The sequence below is a fragment of the Triticum aestivum genome, chromosome 5A (genome assembly GCF_018294505.1).
Source record: "Triticum aestivum cultivar Chinese Spring chromosome 5A, IWGSC CS RefSeq v2.1, whole genome shotgun sequence".
In the NCBI taxonomy this organism is placed as follows: Eukaryota; Viridiplantae; Streptophyta; class Magnoliopsida; order Poales; family Poaceae; genus Triticum; species Triticum aestivum.
Genome location: NC_057806.1, coordinates 699,056,895 through 699,079,993, shown reverse-complemented (window position 1 = coordinate 699,079,993; position 23,099 = coordinate 699,056,895). Strand labels below are relative to the sequence as shown.

Genomic DNA, 23,099 nt, shown 5'->3' with positions numbered 1-23,099 from the left:
AGATCATGAGATGACTAGAGAATACTTCAGCGATACACCGGTAAGATTTGGAGAATGAGAGCTAAAAGCTAAGGATGAATAATTTTGAGATGATGGGCTCCGGAGAATCAAACTAAAAAGACTCCTGGATTGCTCTGGATGGGTGAAAATAATTCTCACAATTGAAAACAATTATGAGAGGATGGCATCAAGCTTGAACTATGAATCTTCAAGAGAATGGACAAGGATTTAAGGGAAACTCTTCTTTGGTCTTGAAATCTGAGAATGACGACAAGAAACACCACCATGAATTGTTGAGGCACTCCGGAATGAAGAATAGAAAGATTGAGCCAAAGATGAAAATAATTTGAAAGCGATCTTGAAGGAGGCATATGACTGATGGAATCCATGCGTCACACTTGAAAATAATTTGAGAATAACTCCGGAAAAAAATAGAAGAGAAAGGTAAGATCCTGGGAAAAGACCTGTGGGTTATGGGCCCACTCAAAGACACACTGTTGAACAACTTTTAAAGAGAGATTGCGCTGGTCGAATTAGATGGCTTGAAAAAGGTAAGAACCTCAAAACAACTTCAAAGGATTAAGAATGGAGACTTGAATCTTCTGAGATATCTTCAGCACTCCAAAACAAATGAATAGCGAGAAGTGAATGATTCAGAGGTGTACCAGCATGGGAAAGCATTTGAATCAGGAAAAGGGGTATGATCAACATTGAAGCTTGAATTTAGTCCACTGGAGAAGAAAAAAGAAACGTAGAATGATAAACATGAAGCTCCTGAGCATCTTCACGAGGAAACACCGGATAAGAACATTGAATGGAATAATGAAGAGACTACTCATGAATAAAATGGATACTTGATTAAGATATATGAGTCCTGGAAGTAACGGGTGGGATGGTGGGAAAACAAAGGCAACTTGGGACGGAAGAAATGACACCATTGAGAGAATTGAGAATTGATCTTTCAATTATCGAAAGGATCAGATTAATTTGAAGAGAAGCTCACCAGTTGAAAAGACATGACAATCTTGAACGGATTGGCACTCATAGAAATATGAGAACACCACCCAGGAAAAGGTATGGAATTAACATTTGACTTCGAAGCAACTCGAATACAACAACACAAAATAAAACAATGGCTTGCAGAATAAGCCGGAAACAAACATATGATAGAGATTTCATCCGAAATTTCATGGCGGGGCTCGCACGGGCTCGATTGTACAACACCAATGTACAAGGTAGTGCACATGACATATCAAGCGTCCCCGAGTCAGCATAGCCAAGGACTCTTTAAGACACAACGAGACCACTGTAAAACCAACAGTGGACAGGCGGATCACTAGACGTCGAACCCCAATCTCATGTCATGCATCTGTTGGAAAGATATCCTAGGTTACTACTTGAATTACCACCTATGAACTCCCGAAATTTTCTGGTTATGCAATCTGGTGTTGGGGATACAGGGAGGCACAATATATCACACAACTAACAAGACCTACGCTCCAACTGTGTCCATCCTTCAACACATAACCAAGAAACCTTCAGAAATCGTGTACCTAAGACCTTCGAAAACATCCTATATACTAGATGTGGCAATACATCTGATCGCTCACCCCAGTACTGGGTGTCGTCAAACTACTCTCACTACAAAGAGCACAGAAGCGTTTTCGATGTCGGTGACGTCCGGTATTCCGGAACTGAAACGATAAACGCTATGAAGAAAACACCTTGGAGTCCAACTCCCCGGGACACCACAACCCCTAAATGTCAGGAGGCACCAAGATAGAACCCCCTTCACAATGATATCACAACGATCCAACCATACCCGTGTGATCCTAAAATTTTTTGAGTGAAGAAGGATAGAAGAGTGGGAAAACACCTACGTCATGATTCCTCACTAGAGCGATGAAGGGGTTGAGGAGTAAAAAGATTCCTACTCTCCGATATAACTAGACTCAAAAATAGTTTTCTTCTAAACACAACAACGGCAGCGGTTCGATCAATCAAGGGGGCTCCTAAAGTTGGTAAGGCTCTGATACCAACTTGTCGTGCCCAAGATGCGATTCTATCCCAATCACGTGATGAATTCATGATTGGGGCACAATCGCATTTCGAGCACATTGCAAGGTGGGTATCATTACAACATACCATGTACTGAATAGATGAGAATACAAGATAAAGGCTTACACTCGCCACAAGTTACAACATGAATACAACAGTTCATCAATACATAGCAACCATCATACAGAAGAGCAGGATCCGACTATGGATGAAATCAAACGAAAAAGAAGAACGACATCCACCCTGCTAATCCCAGGCTCCCCGACCCGAAACCTATCCCTTGATCGAAGAAGGAGAACTCCAAACAAGCAAGCATCGCACTCGCGTCAGACCATCGCATTACTTGTACCTGCAACTGTTGTTTTAGTAATCTATGAGCCACGAGGACTCAGCAATCCCATTACCATGGGTATCAAGACTAGCAAAGCTTAATGGGAAGGAAAAGGCAAGTGGTGAGGTTGCAGCAAGCGACTAAGCATTATATGGTGGCTAACTTACGAATACAAGAGTAAGATGAGAAACTACGCAAACAGTCGCAAACTAGTAATGATCAATAAGTGATGCTGAACTACTTACCTTCAACCATAACCCAACCGTGTTCTCCTCTCGAACTTCCCCGAAAAGAGACAGTCACAGTTATGCACGCGGTTGGTGTATTTAATTTGAGTTTACTTCAAGTCCTCTACAACCGGATATTAACATATTCCCATCTGCCACATAACCACGGGCACGGCTCTCGAAAGTTTTCAACCCTGCAGGGGTGTTATGGTGATTCCAAAGTTAATGGTATATTTTGATATAGCTCCCTAATAATATTGGGAGACTTTTATATGTTTTAAAGAGAATTTAACCATGTGAATTTCCCTCGATTTAACTGGACCAAAGATCCATGCGATTTATTTAGCTGAGTTTTAAAAAGGGGGTGCAAGATGACATGATGCAATGCACATGATGAAAAGATGAATGCAACGAACAAAACAAATCACACGACGAATCTCGGAATCCATGGAGGGCATCTGGAGCGCCAGTCTTGGGGTGTCACATTACGGCGGTAGCATTATAAGATGATCCATCACTGTAGCGACCTGACCTCAAACGGTCAAGCCTCTGTGTATCCGTGCCATGCCTGGATCAGTATGCTGGCACACATAGTACATCAGTGTATTTATTAAAGTGCAATCACATGTATAAATAACGTAAAACTGATATATACCTCATATGTCGCAGTAGAAACAAACAAACGGGTGTGGAGTCCCAACAACGCCATCGGCAAGTTGAGTGTAGACCGTAACCCTGTACCGTACTCTTACTCGTCGGACAAAAAATCTATAACATGAGACATTGCAGCCGTGTAGGTCAGTACATTGAATGTACTGGCAAGATCACTATAACATAAACAGATGATAAACTATACTATATGCAATATGGCTTTGTGGCTTTGTATCTGAGTTTTGTTTGCGTGAAAGATGGTCTTATTTTCCCTACTTCAAAGGAATATCAGGAGTCTGTACTACGGAATTTCCTATCATGACATGGTTCCGCCAACCGATGTCTCATAGCCCATATCATCATAAAGTTGCCCACAATTAAGTTATCAGTCTGGTGTTGAGACTTCCGAGATAGATCCAAGTCCAGATGCTCAAATTGTTCGTAACCGGGGACACTACTAATCGATTAGGTTTAAACCCTCTGCAGAGGTTTGTACACTTTACCCGCAAGATTCGATCCCTCTTTTTATGTTCTCGCGCTTCACGGTGTTTGAGAACAAGATGACCGAAACATGGTCTTCCGAAGAGTTCCTCTGACCACTGTCCGGTGCTCATCCAATCCTACCGTAGTTCTACATCTGCTAGCACCGTCCCAGCCAGAGTCACAACTAAGGTCAACCAAGCCAGAGCCCATAGTGACTTGCGGTTGCACAGGTAAGCTTCCGGGCATGAAGTATTCTTCCATCTCTTTGAGTCTGGGTGAAGCTTTCCGCAGGATTTCATGGCGCTTCTCCATGCATCCCACCCATCCACTGATTTCTCCAGGGTGCCCGTCAACCGTCATTCACCCAGTAGTGTGTATTGAATTCTTGTCTCGAGTCTCAAAATCTTGAGGTCTTGGAGTCCCGAAAATGCAGTCCTTGCCGATGTCATCATGAAGTTGTCGCCATTGATGTAGAGTCCTCCTTCACACCACTCTCGTGCACTCATACCAAACCCCATCTACTATAGCGTAGCATTAAAAACTATATAACGTCCCAGTGCTTGATAATAGGAAGATGGGTTCCTACCTCATGCATTCTACTCAACTACAAGAAATTAATATCACTACTGGAGGGATTATTGAAAGGGTGCTACTACATTCAAATAAAACATAGGTATGAAAAACATGGTCAAAGTAAACTTGCCTGGTATTACTTGATGAAGATAATAATGCCTCTCAGAATCTTTGATAAACTATCCGTCACTCCAAAAAAAATCTATATAGTCAAACATTGTACTCCCATAAGCAATAATCCTAGCAAACAATACCACCAATCAAAATAACAATCAAAAGCCATAAATAAAACAATAATGAAGTCAAAGAAAACCAAATAGAATTCCAAAGAAAACTTCACGAAAACAAGGGAGAAACCAACTCACACAATAACAGTCAATACTTTCTTATTAAAACTAAATTACTCTAATAACTTTTCTACGCATAGAAAATATAATTCTAATAAAACAACAAAAGATAATTTTCTAAAGCATTTACTAGCAAAAAGAACTAGTATGAAAACTATTGTAACTGACTAGTTAACACCAGAACAACTATAACAACTAGCAAAACACCAAGACAATAGTTAACAATACTAAAATAATTATCAAACTAATTTACTCCTAAATAACTGAATCGACAACATATAATGAAGTGGCAAAAAGAATTACTTTTGAAACTAATGAAACTACTTTTATCAACTATCACTATGAACTAAAAAAACAAATACTAAAACAGTAGCTAAACACTACAAAAATTTATCTACTGTAATCTAACAGAAACATATGACAACATCTAAAATTTATGAAAATAATTAACTAAAAATAATTAGAAACACTAATTATATGACTAAAACAACTACCTAAGCAAAACAGTACTGTTTTTGCAATAAACCTAATTTAAAATAAATTATAAATAAGCCACTATGCTACTGGATACAAAAACAATAACAAAACAGTAGCAAAAGGAATCAATCAAAAATCTATTTTAGAATTTAAACTAGAGCTAAAACAGTGTTTGAAGCATATTTGAAATAATTCAAATTTAAACTACTCAAATTCAAAATTTTAAATCACTAACAGAAATTTCATAAAGTTTGTGACACATTGCAATTGGGATCACTCAAAACATCAAGTAGGCTAAAAGATACAAGCAATCTAAGATTGAAACTTGTTCTGTTTTTAAAACAGAGACAAAAAAAAAAACCGGGCACTAGCTACGTGGCCTAGTGCTACTGGGCTAAACAGGTGGGCGATCGGTAGTTAAAAGACGCTCATCCGAAACTTAACTAAACTGATCGCGTGCATTTAATAAGAGAAAACCGGCGAACCGGCCAGGTTTAAACCGAGTATAAACTGTAAATAAAACCGATCTACTTAGTAAAACCTAAGTGTTGAGTCCGATCTAATATACGCCGTGAAACAAAGATCGGATGGTGGTGGTTCATGCTCCCGGACAGGGCTGCCGGACTTGGAGAAGACGACGACGACGTCGTTCGGACGTTGTCGTGGCACTCGTCCTGGTGGTCGCCGGACTCGGGGAAGGGTCGAACGGGGCGCGGAGCATGAAGGAAAACTCGGGGGTGACCTCGTGAGCTCCGGGGGCGGCCTGTGGCGATGGCGGCAAATGGCTGGAGCAGCGGCAGCGCCAGCAAGATGCGGGAGGCGTCGGGGACGTTGTTCCCGTGCGGATCTGCGTGAGAAAAGGGTCAGGTATATGCAGCGCGTCGAGCAGGAGTGGACAGAGGAAAACAGGGGTTCGGGAAACCTCCAGTGGCAGCAGACTTGGTCAGCGACAGGAGCTCCTGGAGGCGGAACTCCGGCGAGATCGAGGTGAGGCTCTGGGGCACGAGATATTGAGATTTTTCGGAAAATTGGAGGAGGAGGATCAGGGGAGTATTTGTAGGGGCTAATTCTTGCGAGAGGGGTTGCGGAGATCGAATCCCGCAAAGATTGGGCGCGGAGGCGTCGGCGTGCTTGGGCAGGGCTCTGCCCGATTCTTGCGAGAGGAGGAAGAAGGTGTTGGGTCCGCTGTCAGCGAGTGCGAGAGCGAGGGAGAGGTGCGGGCGACTGATGGGAAGCCGGTTCGGGCGTGCGGCTAGGCCAGCTGGGCCTTTGGGAGGGAGAGAGAGAGAGTCGGGCCGGTTGGCAACAGAGGGCTTCGGCCATTTTTTTTTGAAATAAGCAACAAGAAACTAAATAAAGGAAAAACAATAAGACTTTTATATAGACAATTATATACCAAAATTTTCAGAAAACTATATCCTAGAACATGCACATATTTTCATGTACAAATAAAAGCGACAAAAATTCAAATAAAGCAAACACTGCCACTGTTGCAATAAAACCCAATAAAAATCATTTTTAAAATACCAAAATGATTTCAAAATTATTTTCTCCTAATTTTCCATTAAAGGAAATCATTTAACCCTTATTTCCATTTATTTAATTTTAGGAGAAAAATAATTTGATTAAAGTCAAATAACTCCTAAATGGTTTTGAAATTGAAATTCAAACTGCTTCCAAATCTTTTCTGTTTTTCCTCATTCGAATGTATTTCAAATTTGCCCCTGGTTTGGAGTGTCATATTACTCCTCTCTTTATTTTGCAATGGGTCAGAGGAATTTGAAACTATTCAAATGGGAAGGATTCCAAATGGAATTTCAAAGGTGGTTTAACTCCCCACTCTCTTTCATTTGAACTTTGGAGAAGTCATTTCATCTCCTCTCTTGAAAGTCCTTGAGTGGCATGAAGTTTGCATTACTTTCAAATGAGGTTTCAATTCATTTCACATGGAAACACTTTTGGGAAAGTCCTTTTATTCCCTCTCATTCAACTTTCAAAGAAGTTTCAAATTCCACTCAATTTCACACAATCAATCACACAACAATCAAACAAAAAATATAAATATTGATTTAATATAACATTCCAAAAATTTAGAATTTTGGGATGTTACAAACCTACCACACTTAAAATGAATCTCGTCCTCAAGATTCGAAGAGGCTAGCAAGAAAAGGTTAAGGTTTGGGGGTTTTCTAGCAATGCCATAGATTGGAATGGTCTAGTGTGCTACCACACTTAAAAGCAAGGTTATGGTTCTGACAAAATTCATGTACTCAATCCTTTGGGTTGACAGTGTCGGTCTTCTCATATTCTCCGAAATAACTCTTTCACTGGTGCTCTTCCGGTCGGGGCATGACCCTTTTTTCTCAAAATCTTGTGTCCTCTCAATCATGGTGAGGTTCTTCCGAGGATGAGTCTTCTTAGTTGACGGGTCTGTTGCCAGTACTAAACAACTATCGAAAATCTCATGTTGGTCAACAGTTAATGGTTTCTTTTGTAGAAAATGGGTCTGGGCTAAATCTCACCGTATAACCTACGATTGGCAATGGTTGCCTGTATAGGGTTTCATCGTTCTACCATTCTAGGGTTTAAACAGGGTTTGACATCGTCGTCTCTCTACTATGGGTAAGTCACTTAGATTTACCATTCCAAATAGCAAGAGCGAATGATCAAAGTAAGACGGTATGGTGATCAATCCATTCCGCACCCAAATCATTACTCTATATAAGGTTTAGCGAATCTCGCATTTCTAACACTCGGGAATTCTCACAAGCATTACATGATTTCTCTTGTCGACGAACTTAGTTCGGATAATTAAATTGATTCTGCAAGCTGGATGAAACATCTATCATTACTTCACAACTCTCGAGGTTTCGTAACCTCCTAAGGAACGTCTGCTCATCAAATCACATCTTCTTCCAAAATTTCTTCTTGCAGGGAGTACTTGATCCTTATTAATTCCTGGGCCTGTGGGTTGTGGGCCCACTTCAATACTCGCACAACTTTAACTCATCATTTGAGCTACTATTGTTCCATATTCCAACATTGCACCTCCTTTAAATCCAATATTACTTCATTCCTTCATACTCTTGAGGTAATCAAATAAAATCCTTAAACTTAATTCGTCCAACTCCACTCCGTGGGGTACATTTTTCCTTACCATTTGTCAGGTGTTCTCACAGGGTACTACCACCCTTAAAGTGAAATTTACAATTTCATCATAGACCATATTTCTCATATCCTCGAAAATGGTCCAAATCTGTGTTCATAGAGTAACAACTCATACAATTCAACATATGAAAACATGTCACCTTAACTTTATTGATTTCACTAATCCATTACAAACTCTGAGGCTTCGATTACATAATTCAACTAATCAAACTTATGAAAATAAATTTGATTTCTACTACTCTTATTATCCATATCAAAATCGCAACTACTCAGCTCCAACTTTCATTTGATCTGAACATCCCCTTACAAAATGCCCTGCTTCCTTGCAATGAAAACAAATGACTTCTGACACGTCTCTGGGCTTCTTTGTGATTATGTAGGCTCCTTGGATTTTTAGCTTCTTTTCTGGACATTTACCAGTGTAATGAACTAAATTCTTGCACCTGTAACAAGTGATATGACCGAGGTCCTTCTCTGCAGAAATTGGGTTGTTCTCGGGATGCCTTCATTTTCTCTTCCTGGATTTCTCCGTAATGATCAGAGCTTCTATTTCCTGAGACGAGAAGTCTCCGAGATACTCTTCTCTTTCCATGAACTCCACTTATGTCGTCGGGAAGTCTCCGAGATACTCTTCTCTTTCCTTTGTGCAATACCGTGAAAAATGTCCTTCTCCACATGAATAGCAGGCGTTGGAGTAAAATCTGATTAGGCCTTCTTCAGGGTCTTCAACAACTTCCTTCATCACAGGTTCTCTGGAATTTTCCCTGAGGGCTCCTTTCTGCTGCTTGGTAATTTCTTGTACCTTGGGGTAAATCTGACATTGAGCAGGGTAATGCATAGTTCCTTCACATAGGAAACAAATCAACTGCCTAGTGGGGCAATCTTCCTCTGGGTGATGTTCTTCACAATGAGGGCATTCATCATTGTGTTCTTCATGGGTGTGTCCTATTTCTCCGTAGATATTGCATGCACAAGGCTTCTTCTCTTTAGGGTCACATGGCTTTTGGATAAGACGAGACCTTAGTAGAATCGTCTTGAATTCATCCCAAGCATTGGCTCCATTCCATCCTTGTATAGCTTGATGTATCTCTTGCCATTTTGCAGCACCTTGTGTGATCCGTCGTAGGGTGTATGGAACCATATACTCTCCTTTAATACAGTGCTCCTTCATGCGATCTTCCATATTCCGTATCCAGTGTGCTACCTCCGACGGTGTCATCAATCTCGGAAATACACGTCCATGTTCATTCATCATCTATTGGGTCCAAGGGTTTTGGGATGAGATACGAGAGAACAGTGGAGGGAGATACACACAATACAAACAATAGTTTTGAAGAAATGGGTTTTCTTTTGTGGCTGTCGGAAAAACATCAAACAAATGACAGCTCACAAATCGCCGCATCTAACGTAAGTATATAACAGGGGTTTGGTCTTCTAAAGGTCAAATAATTATTCAGATTCTTCAAGTCTTCGTAGTCTTCAACTATTGTAGCTTCATCTCTTCTAATGCATGGTGAAATCCTCTTTACTCTAAAATGGTTCGCTTCGCGCGCGTACTGAGTGGCTGACTAGCGGGGCCCGCTAGTCAGGTGAGAAGGAGGGGAGAAGGAAACAGAGGGGGGTCGCGGCTTCGGGGAGCTCTTGCCGGCGATGAGGGCTCCTTGGCCAAAATGACAGGGAGGGATCGAGAGAGGGGGTGGAGGCGCACCTGCCCGTACCTGTAGCGTAGCTAGGGGTGGTCGGACGGCGTCGGAATCGACCTCGCAAGCGGAGGCAGAGGGCGGTGGTCGCCGGAGATGAGGAATACGACGAGCAGAGGCAACTTCAGGGGCTCTAGGGGGATGGGATGGCTTCACCAGAGAGAGGCGGGGGCCCTAGAAGGATCGCCCTGGCCTGGGAGGGGCTGGAGCTACCGCGACGACCAGAGGCGATCGTCGGCGAGCTCGAGCTCGAGGATGGTGGCCAGCGGCCTGCCCGACCGGGCTACAGTTTCCTACGCGCTTGTGGGGTGTGTGGGAGTGGTGGATGCTGCTCGAGGAGGCTGGGGGCGGCTCCATTTATAGGCGAGCGGAGAGGGGGGGTTTGGGCTCCATCGGTGGACACCTGTCCACGGCGCCCGGTGACGAGCAGCGTCATTGAGAGGGGGAGAAGGCGACGCATCTCACGCGGCGACTGCTGGCGAACGAGGACGAGCACAGGAACGAGGAGAAGGCAAAAAAGCACAGTGCGCACCGCACTGTTGGGTTGGCCGGACCATGCCCGTGCTCGCTGCGGCGAGCTCCGGCGTCGGCGAGCGCCATGGGGGAGTTAATGGCGTTGAGACGAGGATGGTGGAAAAGTTTGGCATGCTCGGGCAGACGAGGGGAGCGAGCACGCGTGAACAGAGCGCTCAGCGACACCCAGAGCGCGCCGACAAGCATGCTGGCATCATGGACACGCATGGTCAACGCGTGAACTCCTCCCTCAGGCTGACCAACATCCAAAGATCATGTCTGGCTTGATGTTCGTGGTAGTTTTGAGGATTACCATGCTTTGGTTTGGCTCCAGATGCAATAGAGAAGATTTTACACGCCAGGTAAGTTTCTGATTAGTAACTTTGAGATGTTACTGAGGTCAAATGGTTGGGAGTTGGGGGCTGTGCTTTGGAGGCTAGCCATCATCTCCCAAGGTGATGATGCACAAGAAAATTCAGGCACAATGGAGCAAGTAAAATGGTAGTTGCTGTAGAAACCACCATTTCTGTCCAGAGCAGAAAATATTTTCTGTAGCAAAAATATTCCAAAAAGTGATGAAATATTTTTTGCTCAAGAAGGTGCACTAGGGTTCAAAGAATATTTGGGAATTTTCTTAGATTTTTTGGCAAGAAAAATGAGGGTTGCTTTAGAGCTCATTGAACTAGCTAGGGTTTTAGAGAGGAAAAATGAATATATTCCCAAGATTATTTTGAGGTGGATCAGAAGGGGAATGATGATTAGATAGGGGAATGATGCACTTGGGTGAAAGCCAATGGTACCCAAGTGTTTAAGTCCATATGAAAAGATTCAAAAACCCCAACTTTCAAAATAAATCCAAACGAAAATCAGGCAAATAAGAGAGGGCAAAAATCAGGCTATCACAAACCTCCCCCACTTCGAATGAATCTCGTCCTCGAGATTCAGTTGCTTGGGAAAACCACTCTGGATAATGAGCCCTTAGGAATTCTTCCCCCTTCCAAGTTGATTCTGACTCTGTGTGATGTTCCCACTAAATTTTATAAATTTTTCTTACTTTACTGCGAGTGACCCTTTCCATCTGATCCAAAATTCTAAACAGTCTTTCTTCATAGGTCAAATCATTTGCCAATTCTGCCTCAGCCATAGCAGTCCTTTTCTCAGGCAGGGATATGCAACGTCTTAGTTGTGAAACATGAAACACGTTATGCACGTCTGCCAATTCGGCGGGTAGTTCCAACTGATATGCAACAGTACCTACTCGGGACATGACTGGAAATGGACCAATAAATCTGTGGTGCCAATTTTCCACGGGTATGAAATCTCTTGACTCCTTTCATAGGAGTGACTCGGAGGTATACGTGTTCTCTGTGTTCAAAATTGATCTGTTGGTGCTTTGCATCATAATAACTTTTCTGTTGAGATTTGGCCAATTGCAATCTGTCTCTGATTTCCTTAACTTGTTTCTCAGCTTCCATCATGAGATCTGTTCTGAAGATACGGCTATCTCCAGTTTGAGACCAATTTAAAGGAGTGCGGCACTTACGGCCACACAGAGCTTCATACGGTGACATCTTTAGACTGGTCTGGAAGCTGTTGTTATAAGAAAACTCGGCATATGGCAAGCAATCTTCCCATTTAGGTCCTTGGGCTAAAGCACAGACTCGCAACATGTCCTCGAGTATTTGGTTTACCCGCTCTGTCTGTCCATCCGTTTGAGGATGATAAGCAGCACTATATTTCAGTGCTGTCCCCAAGGCTTGATGGAGACGTGACCAAAAAGCGGAGGTAAACAGGGAACCTCGGTCGGAAGTGATAGTTCGGGGTACTCCATGCAGACTGACTATTCTGGATACATACAGCTGTGCAAGTTGATCTGCTCGATGTATGGTGCTGATCGGAATGAAGTGAGCAACCTTGGTTAAGGTGTCCACTATGACCCAGATTGCATCATTGCCTCGCTGAGTCTTAGGCAATCCCGTAATGAAATCCATACAAACATCATCCCATTTCCATTGCAAAACTGGCAGCGGATGGAGAAGTCCGGCTGGCTTCTGATGCTCTACCTTCACCTTGTTGCATATGTCGCAACAGGCCACAAAATAGGCAATGTCTTTCTTCATTCCATCCCACCAGAATACTTGTCTAAGGTCCTCATACATTTTCGTACCTCCCGGGTGAATGGAATATGAGGATTCGTGGGCTTCCGACAGGATTTTCTTCTTTAAGTCTGGCTGATTGGGTACACAAATCCGTCCACGGAATCGGAGCATACCAGATTTGTCCTTGGAGAAATCTGGGGTCTGCTCTGCCATCGGGCTCTTGTCACGTTTTTGCAGCTTGATGTCAGCTGGCTGGGCCTTGTGGATCTCTTCCTCAAGTGTGGGGGTAACTTTCAAAATATTAGTGAGGTGAGCATCCACTATGACCAGGTTGAGCTGAGCAATCTCCTCTTGGAGTTTGGGAGGCAAGGATTTCGATATGACATTTAAGCTAACAGGCTTTCGGCTGAGTGCATCGGCAACCACGTTGGCCTTACCCGGGTGATAATTTATTCCAAGATCATAATCCTTGACCAACTCTAGCCATCTTCGTTGACGGAGATTTAAATCCAGCTGAGTAAATATGTATTTAAGACTTTTGTGATCGGTAAAAATTTGGCACCTTTTTCCAATGAGGTAGTGTCTCCAAATTTTTAGCGCATGAACCACCGCAGCCAATTCCAAATCATGAGTAAGATAATTTCCCTTGTGGGGCGTAGCTGTCGCGATGCATATGCTACTACCTTGCTGTCTTGCACAAGTACGCAACCAAGGCCTTGCCTGGAGGCGTCATAATACACATCAAAGCTGTGATAAATGTCTGGGAGAGTCAATACAGGTGCGGTTGTCAGCCGCATCTTTAGCTCATTGAAACTTTTCTCACAGTCCTCTGTCCATTCAAACTTCTTATCCTTTTTGAGCAGCTCCATCATGGGTTTAGCAATCTTGGAAAACCCTTCAATGAAACGACGGTAATATCCAGCTAATCCGAGAAAACTCCGGATCTGCGTCACGGTCGTGGGCGGCAACCAATCGAACACATCCTTTACTTTGCTCGGGTCCACGGCTATACCTTCGGCGGATAGTACACGTCTGAGAAACCCAACTTGCTTGAGCCAAAATTCGCATTTACTGAATTTGGCGTATAGCTGATGGTCGCGGAGTCGTTGTAGCACTGCTCGGAGGTGATCCTTGTGCTCTTCTTCACCCTTGGAGTAAATGAGGATGTCATCAATGAAGACTACCACGAATTTGTCGAGGAAGACCATGAATACTTTGTTCATCATATGCATGAAGAAAGCAGGGGCATTGGTGAGACCAAAGGACATCACTGTATATTCATAAAGATCGTACCGAGTAGTGAATGCGGTCTTAGGAATATCTTCCTTTTTAATCTTGAGCTGATGATATCCGGTCCGTAAATCGATCTTAGAGAATACCTTAGCCCCACTGAGCTGATCAAACAGATCATCAATCCTTGGCAGCGGATATTTATTTTTGATGGTGACCTCATTCAGCTGGCGGTAATCTACACACATGCGGAGGCTGCCATCCTTTTTGTCCACGAAAATAGCAAGTGATCCCCATGGTGAAGAGCTGGGATGAATATATCCTTTTTGGAGCTGTTCATCAAGCTGTTTCTTTAGCTCCACTAATTCTGAGGAGGGCATCCACTAATACTTCTTGTATAACGGTGCAGTTCCAGGCACAAGGTCTATTGCAAATTCCAGCTCTTGATCTGGTGGCATGCCTGGTAGTTCTTCTAGAAATACATCAGGGTACTCGCTGACCACAGGAATTAATTCCAACTCAGCCACAATGGTGAAAACCAATTCTTGTTTGGGTATATTCTTGCGAGCATAGAATTTGGTAGTCTGCCCATTCAGACTGGTCAAAGTGACTTCTCGTGTTGCACAGTTTATGAAAACTTGATATTGGGTCAACCAATTCATACCCAATATAATATCCAACTTTTCAGACTCAATAATTATCAGAGAGGTTGGAAAGTAGACTCTGTTGATATTGATTTCCAGATCATGGCAGACCAGATTGCTCTTGATTAGAGATCCCAGGGTTTGTACCAGCATATTTTTGCCCAAAAGCGTCCAAGGAAATTTGATTTTGGGCAGCAAAACTCTGAGAAATAAAAGAATGGGAAGCCCCAGAGTCAAATAAAATTACGGCTGGTATGTCATTAACAGAAAACATACCAATGATGACTTCGGGGTTCTCTTGGGCTTCATCGGCTGAGAGATGATGCACGTGCCCAGTAAAGTTTTGTTGGGTCGGGCATGACTCTGTAAAGTTGACTTGTGTCCTGAATGGGGCATTTTCCTTGTTGTTCTTGGGGCATTGTCTGGCATAATGTCCGTTCTGCCCACAACTGAAGCAAGAATTATTGCGCTGACGCTCCTCGTGCACTGGGCTGGTCATGAGATTCTTGACTTGAGTGGTGGTCTTGTTAACATTCTGTTGCCAATTGGGCTTGTATTCCACCTGAGTCTGCTGCAAGGTACGAGCCTTTTGCACAGGTTTCCCATCCTTCTTTGGCTCAATCTTACGCTTGTTGTCGTTGTTAACAGGCCTACTATCTGATACAAGCTTGTGCTCCCGTTCAGCAATGAAAGCCCTGTTCACCAGAGTTTGGAAATCTGGGAAATCAAACATACTGAGAGTACACCGGAGTTGCGGATTTAAGCCTCCAAGAAATATGTCAATCTTCCTTTCTCCGGTGGCCACGTCATAAAGGGAGTAACGGGCCAGATGATTAAATTTTTGCCAATACTCACCCACCGACTGACTTCGTTGGATGAGTGCAAGAAATTAATGCTGCTTGATCTTCATAACTCCAGTAGGGATATGATATTTCCGGAACTGATCCTTAAATTTTTCCCAGGTGATTTCTTCATCAGCCGGCCACATGGCTTTTGCATTTTCCCACCATATGGCAGCAGCGCCTTCAAGGTAATGAGTTGCAAATGGAACTTTATCATTTTCTTCAATACGAGCAATCTCAAGGTTTTTCTCAATGGTACGCAACCAATCGTCTGCATCCAATGGGTCAACAATCTGACTGAAACTGGGTGGCTTGGTCCTTCGAAAATCTGACAGCTTTGATTAATGACCGTTCTGATTTCCATTCTGTCCAACCATAGATTGCACACTTCTTAATATTTCAAGCAGATCATTGTTCCTTCTTTCCTCAAACATACACAGAATTTGCTCGGTAGAGGGCAGATTTGGCGGTGGAGGCGGTGGCGGAACGTACGGTTCGGGAGAATGACCTGCCTATTGCGCAGATCGACGAACAGGAGTTCCCTCACGAACGTTGTTACTGCTGCCTCCCGGCGTCATCCTATTATGGATTTTTCCCAAGACAACACAATCGACATGAGAAACATCCAAGAATACATTTGGGGGAAAGCCAGCAAAAAATCCCGGAAGAAAACAAAAGAGCGAAGAAAATACGGCGAATAAAGTCCAAACATAATTATACATAGACTCATACATGAAAGATAAACAACATGACAAGTTCAGGTACTCTCATACATGCAATGAAACATCATGATTCATACGGCTACATCCGTACATCATCCGGACGACTGTGAATACTCAGAGGTACTACTGCTCTGCTGGTGCTGCGGTGTCCTCCCCTGAAGCGGACTCGGATCCTGGACTGATGAGGTTAACGGAAACCTTCAGGTTAAAGGTAACACGATGACGCTGCCTCGAGGGCTCTCCCTCAGGGGCAGGGGTAGGATGAAGCATCAAGGCTACAGGAGTAGTGATAAGTGAAACCCACTCGGCAGGAGTACTGAGAGGGTTCACCGCCAAGGTGCCCGAGCTACTCGGGGGTGTAACCGGTGAAACAGGGGAACTAGAACTGGCTGGAATATAAGGAGTAAATCCCAGAGAAGATGGAGTAGTGGCAGATCTAGTAGTGACCAAAGCAGTGGCTAAAGCAGTACAGGCACGAGTTAGCTCTCGAGCCATCTCGTGGATCAATAAATAGCTAGCAGTGACATAACGAGCAAGGTGGCTAGCAACACTATCAAACTCCAGATCAATGATCTGGAAACGGACACGACCAGTGTCGTGCAGAGAGGGGTAGTAAAAGAAACCTGGGTGGTTCTGCATTCGGACCTTGTTGTAGCGAAGCTCGACAAGGACCTTGAATGCAGCAAACTAGACAGCTTGAGAAGCGGTAGAGGCATAACTGGTCCGAGAAGTACGGGTGTAAGAGCCGGAATCGGAACTAGTGCACAGAGTAACCACTGCGTGATACTCATACACTGAATCAGCTAGACGCTCCCGGTACACACGATAGACTGGATCGTCTCCGAAGGGGTATAGTTGACGCCACACGTTGCGAAGGAGGTGCGGTGATGTGTACGGCATCAGCTGCAACTGGCACGGATACGGCACCGGAGGCATCTACACTCACAACCATCAGCAGGTTAGCATAAAAATATAAATCAAGTGCATGCAATGCAACAACCAGCTACAATTGCTACCGGCACTCAACTTAAACTCGTATCTAACGTCCAGTTAACACGTTGTAGTCTAGCGTGGCCTACAGTCAGCGCGGCTCTGATACCAAGCGTTGTGGCACCCCGGCTCACAGCGTCCGGTTTACCCTGCATTGCCAGCCCAGAGACCATGTCTTCTGGCAACACACAACATCTTGGTATAGAAAAACAACCACTTTATTGATGCTAGCGGATCAGAGTTTATATTACAACAGATGTCGAGGCCAAGCAGCACGCACGGTGGGGCTGAACAATATGTACATTATTTAGTGAACATAAAGGGGCCTCGATCATAACAACTACGCGGCAGCGTAACACATCGTAGCGGAAACTCCATAGCACAGGGACACCGATGTGGACACGATCTAGACTCGAGCAGTGCTCCTTTCCAATGCGACTTGCCTGGAATCTGGCATGACACGCCAGGTCAGTACATTGAATGTACTTGCAAGCTCACAACAGGCATAATCCTAATGACAAACAATATCATGATAATTAACCAGTTATTAATGCAATAATGTTCCAACATGCTGTGATCATGCTCTTGTGATAAACGTCCCTCGGGACCGACTTACCAACCGTGATTGTTCTCGGGTCCCAAACAAACCAGCATCGTGGTCTTGACCAGAGTAACTCGTGATCCTTACGGCGATCACAACCACGACCAATATTTGGTCTCGAACATCTCGATGGCCTTTCGTCCATCATCAATAGTGCAAAGTTCATGACTCAGTGTGCAAGTTTATTAAATGTTGACTCATGGTGGGACCTACTACGAGGCGTCCGTGACCATGGACTCGGCTATCGATAGATTATACACTCTGCAGAGGTAGCACATTGTACCCACACCACGGAACCCATGGCCTCACACTCCCATTCGGGTGGACCAATGGCATTCCGACGAAACCCTTCCATTGCCATGACACTCTCCCGGCCACTCCGACCCAATCCCCAACGGGCTAGTCCTGGGTGGCCCCGTGTCTACCAAAGACACAACGACCACCGTCGTGGCCAAAATGATCCCACTCGGGGACCCGGTACCTTAATCTCAACAACGGGCACACAAGGTTATGCCTGCTTACCGGGCTAGGATAAGCATGCCCATAACCTTCCCTAGTTGGAGGCACCGACCAGAGGCATGTCAATGGACCGAATCAAGGCCTTCCCACAAAGGCAAATGTGGTTGCACTGGGAAAGTCTCGATTCAGCGGCACCATGACCCAGTCAACGATATATTCAAGTTGAGTTATATTCAGGTTCAACTTATAATGAAAATGACCGGTGTCATAGCATGCCATGAAATGCAATACTACACATCCATCACATATTAACGAAAATGACTGATGTCAACCATATTCACACTAAGCATAAGCATCAACAACTTATATTACTTTCCTAGATAGGGTAACTCTCACTTTAACAATATAGTTTGCAGCAAGTATTATTATTTTCTCATGCAAGAAAATAACTTCGATTAATTTCTCATATGCATAGCAAAAATTTACTATCATCACCACAATCAAATCCTAATTTCTTTACCAACCAAGTTAGGTTCAAACATTCTGTAAATGGCTAAACAAGTAATTAACAAAATAATTTCTAGCAAATTTAACTATTTTATTTATGCAAGAAAATAACTTCAAGTAATTACTCATATGCATAACAAATCATTTTATCATTACCACAAGTAGGCCTTAGCTTTTGTTTACCAACTAAACTAGTTCCAAACATTATGTAAATCAAGCATAATGACTAACAAATAATTGACAGGATATAAATAACATAATAGTTATTTAAATGCATGGATTAATCATTTCATTCAAGTAAGAAAATCATCAATATTGAAATGACACCATGAAAATGTTGTTGTGGCTTGCCTTAGTGCAGATGAGGTTCACAAGCCTTCTGGTGATCCTCAAGACAAGCCTCACCCTCTGAAAATAAATTTCAGCACAAGAAGAAAATTTCAAGAACTCTTCTGGAAATCACTAGAAATTCTAGACAGCTCAGAAATATCTCATTTTTGGTGAGCTGCTAGATTTCTTTGCAAAGAACATAATGCAAAAAGAATCAATTCATTTGGACTTATGGTTGAAGTGTTATAGCTCTTTGAAGCTCTCTGGAAATGGATGAATTTGAATTTAAATAAAACAGACTAGGGGGGTGACATCGAAGGCGTAAAGCCTCAGGGCGCCACCACTCGCACCGCTTGGCGCGTGTACTGAGTGGTTGACTAGCGGGGCCCGCTAGTCAGGTGAGAAGGAGGGGATAAGGAAACAGAGGGGGTCGCGGCTTCGCCGGAGCTCTAGCCGGCGACGAGGGCTCCTTGGCCAAAACGAGAGGGAGGGATCGAGAGAGGGGGTGGAGGCGCACCTGCCCGTACCCGTAGCATAGCTAGGGGTGGTCGGACGGCATCGGAATCGACCTCGCAAGTGGAGGCAGAGGGCGGTTGTCACCGGAGATGAGGAAGATGGTGAGCAGAGGCAACTTCAGGGGCTTCAGGGGGACAGGATGGCTTCACCGGAGAGATGTGGAGGCCCTAGAAGGATCGCCCTGGCCTGGGAGAGGCTGGAGCTACCGCGACGACCAGAGGGGATTGCCGGCGAGCTCGAGCTCGAGGACGGCGGCCCGTGGCCTGCCCGGCTGGGCTACGGTTTACTACGCGCTTGTGGGGTGTGTGGGAGTGGTGGATGTTACTCGAGGAGGCTGGGGGCGGCTCCATTTATAGGCGAGCAGAGAAGGGGGGTTCGGGCTCCGCTGGTGGACACCTGTCCACGCCGCCTGGCGACGAGCGGCGTCAGTGAGAGGGGGAGAAGGCGATGCAACTCATGCAGCGACTGTTGGCGAACGGGGACAATCACGGGAATGAGGAGAATGCGACGAGCATAGTGCGCACCACACTGTTGGGTTGGCCAGACCGTGCCCGTGCTCGCTGCAGCGAGCTCCGGCATCGGCGAGTGCCAGGGGGAGTTAATGGCATTGAGACGAGGATGGTGGCGAAGTTTGGCATGCTCGGGCAGACGAGGGAAGCGAGCACGCGCGAACAGAGCGCTCGGCGGCACCCAGAGCACGCCGACAAAGCATGCTGGCATCATGGACACGCGTGGTCACCACGTGAACTCCTCCCTTAGGCAGACCAACATCCAAAGATCTTGTCTGGCTTGATGTTCGTGGTAGTTTTGAGGATTACCACGCTTTGGTTTGGCTCCAGATGCAGTAGAGAAGATTATGCACGCCAGGTAAGTTTCTGATCAGTAACTTTGAGATGTTACTGAGGTCAAATGGCTTGGAGTTGGGGGCTGTGCTTTGGAGGCTAGCCATCATCTACCAAGGTGATGATGCACAAGAAAATTCAGGAACAATGGAGCAAGTAAAATGGTAGTTGCTGCAGAAACCACCATTTCTGTCCAGAACAGAAAATATTTTTTGTAGCAAAAATATTCCAAAAAGTGATGAAATATTTTTGCTCAGGAAGGTGCCCTAGGGTTCCAAGAATATTTGGGATTTTTCTCAGATTTTTGTGGGCAAGAAAAATGAGCGTTGCTTTGGAGCTCATTGAACTAGCTAGGGTTTTAGAGAGGAAAAATGAATATATTCCCAAGATTATTTTGAGGTGGATCAGAAGGGGAATGATTATTAGAGAGGGGAATGATGCACTTGGGTGAAAGTCAAGGGTACCCAAGTGTTTAAGTCCATATGAACAGATTCAAAAACCCCAACTTTCAAAATAAATCCAAATGAAAATCATGCAAATAAGAGAGGGCAAAAATCGGGCTGTCACACCCACCTTGCAATGCCGAAGACAGATCTACGCGCCGGATACCTTGTCATTGAAGCCAGGTTCATGGGCTACTAAGGGAGTCTTGGACTAAGGGGTCCTCGGGCGTCCGGGCTGTTAGCCATGGGCCGGACTGATGGGCTATGAAGATACGAAGACCGAAGACTGCACTCATGTCTGGAGGGGGCTCTCCTTGGCATGGAAGGCAAGCTTGGCGATCAAATAAGTAGATTCCTTTGTTTGTAACTGACCTTGTGTAACCCTAGATCCTCCCGGTGTCTATATAAACCGGAGGACTTAGTCCGGAGGAAGGACAATCATTAATGTAGTCATACAGGCTAGGCTTTAGGGTTTAGCCATCTCGATCTCGTGGTAGATTAACTCTTGTAATACCCATATTCATCAAGATCAATCAAGTAGGAAGTAAGGTATTACTTCCATAGAGAGGGCCAGAACCAGGGTAAACATCGTGTCCCCTGTCTCCTGTTACCATCTACCTTAGATACACAGTTTGGGACCCCCTACCCGAGATCCGCCGGTTTTGACACCGACAGGGACACAAGAGATTTATTTTATTTGATTGCAGGGTTGTTTGAGAGAGACCATATTCATCCTACTCCTCCCATGGATTCATAAACCTTAGATCACCACTTTGAGGGGAAATTGCTACTGTCCTACAAAACTCTACGCTTGGAGGCCCAACACGAGTCTACAAGAATAAGTTGTGTAGTAGACATCAACCTCTTTTCTGGCGCCTTTGCCGAGGAGGTGAGTGCTTGAAGGTATATCTTTAGATCTTGAAATTAAATCTTTTAGTTTCGTGTTTTATCGCTAGTTTGGTTTATAAAAGAGAACTACAAAAAATGGAAGTGAGGTTGCCTCATATTCTTCGTCTGTATCATGTATTTCTCGAAAATGATGGATCGGAAAATTGTGCTCAATTGATAGAAGAAGAATTCAATAAAAATGTTTGGCATGAATTCCTTGAATGATGAGCATGATTGAAATGTCGCTAGTATGAATTCTTTGAATGTCCATGATGCTAGTGATATGCAAAGCCATAATCTTGGGGATGCTATGTTTGATGAAGATGATACTTTTATTCCCCCAAGTTTTGATGAGTAAATTAATCATGATGATAGCATGCCTCCTATTTATGATGATTACAATGATGAAGATGGGTTTGGAAGAGTGTCAACTCTAGGAAGTAATGATCCCACTATTTTGGAGGGTGTTGAATCTTATTGTGATAATTATGAAAGTGGATTTGGAGAGGCCATGACTTTATTTAGTGATGAATCCACTATTTTGGAAGATGTTTTAATTTATTATGACAACAAAGTTGCTATGTATGATGATTATGGTGATGGCATGTATGCTATAAAGAGTAAGGATAACCATGAAACTTTTCATCATGATTTTAATGTTCAATTTGATTATGTCAATCAAGCATCTCATGATAGTTATTTTGTTGAATTTTCTCCCACCAGTATTATGAATGAGAAGAAATTTGCTTATGTGGAGAGTAATAAAAATTCTATGCTTGTGGATCATGAAAAATGCTTTATGTGATAGCTATATTATTGAATTCATTTTTGATGCTACTGAAAATTATTATGAGAGAGGAACATATGCTTTTATGTATCTCAACAATATCAAGTTTCCTCTTTATGAGTTGAAAATCTTGAAGTTATGCTTGTTTTGCCTTCCTATGCTAGTTAATTCTTGTTTCCATAAGTTGTTTGCTCACAAAATTCCTATGCATAGGATGTGGGTTAGGCTTAAATATGCTTGCCATGTGATTCATGATGCTCTCTTTATGTTTCAATTTTTTAATTCTATGTGAGCAACATTGAAATCATCATGCCTAGCTAAAAAGGCGTTAAAGAAAAGCGCTTGTTGGAGACAACCCAATACTTATACCTAATGTTTTTATGTTTTCACATGATTAAGCTACTATACTAATCTTGTTTTATAGGTTTTGACTCAATAAACTGCAAAGTAAAGCCTTTGGGATAGTGTGGATGATAGTTGACTTGATTCTATGCAAAAATGGAAACTTTTGTGCCCACTTATGGAATTACCATGATTCACTAGGATGCGATAAAACTCTGAAGTTTTTACACATGATTCATATACAAATTTCCTAGGTTTTCCTAATTTTGTAGAATTTTGGGATTTACAGAAGTATGGTCATTGTTTAGATCATTACAGACTGTTCTATT

The 23,099-nt window shown here is 43.6% G+C and overlaps 1 protein-coding gene across 1 annotated transcript; it reads right to left on the bottom strand.

Moving 5' to 3' along the window:
• Positions 1 to 5,447: 5,447 nt before the first annotated feature.
• LOC123101823 (uncharacterized) lies at positions 5,448 to 12,840 on the bottom strand. Its single transcript, XM_044523102.1, has 3 exons — positions 12,801 to 12,840; positions 6,070 to 6,216; positions 5,448 to 5,994 (listed from the first exon to the last, which is right to left on the bottom strand). Exons 1-3 carry the CDS (start codon positions 12,838 to 12,840, stop codon positions 5,675 to 5,677), a joined length of 507 nt encoding a protein of 168 aa, XP_044379037.1. The 3' UTR covers positions 5,448 to 5,674.
• Between the last annotated feature and the right edge of the window lie 10,259 nt (positions 12,841 to 23,099).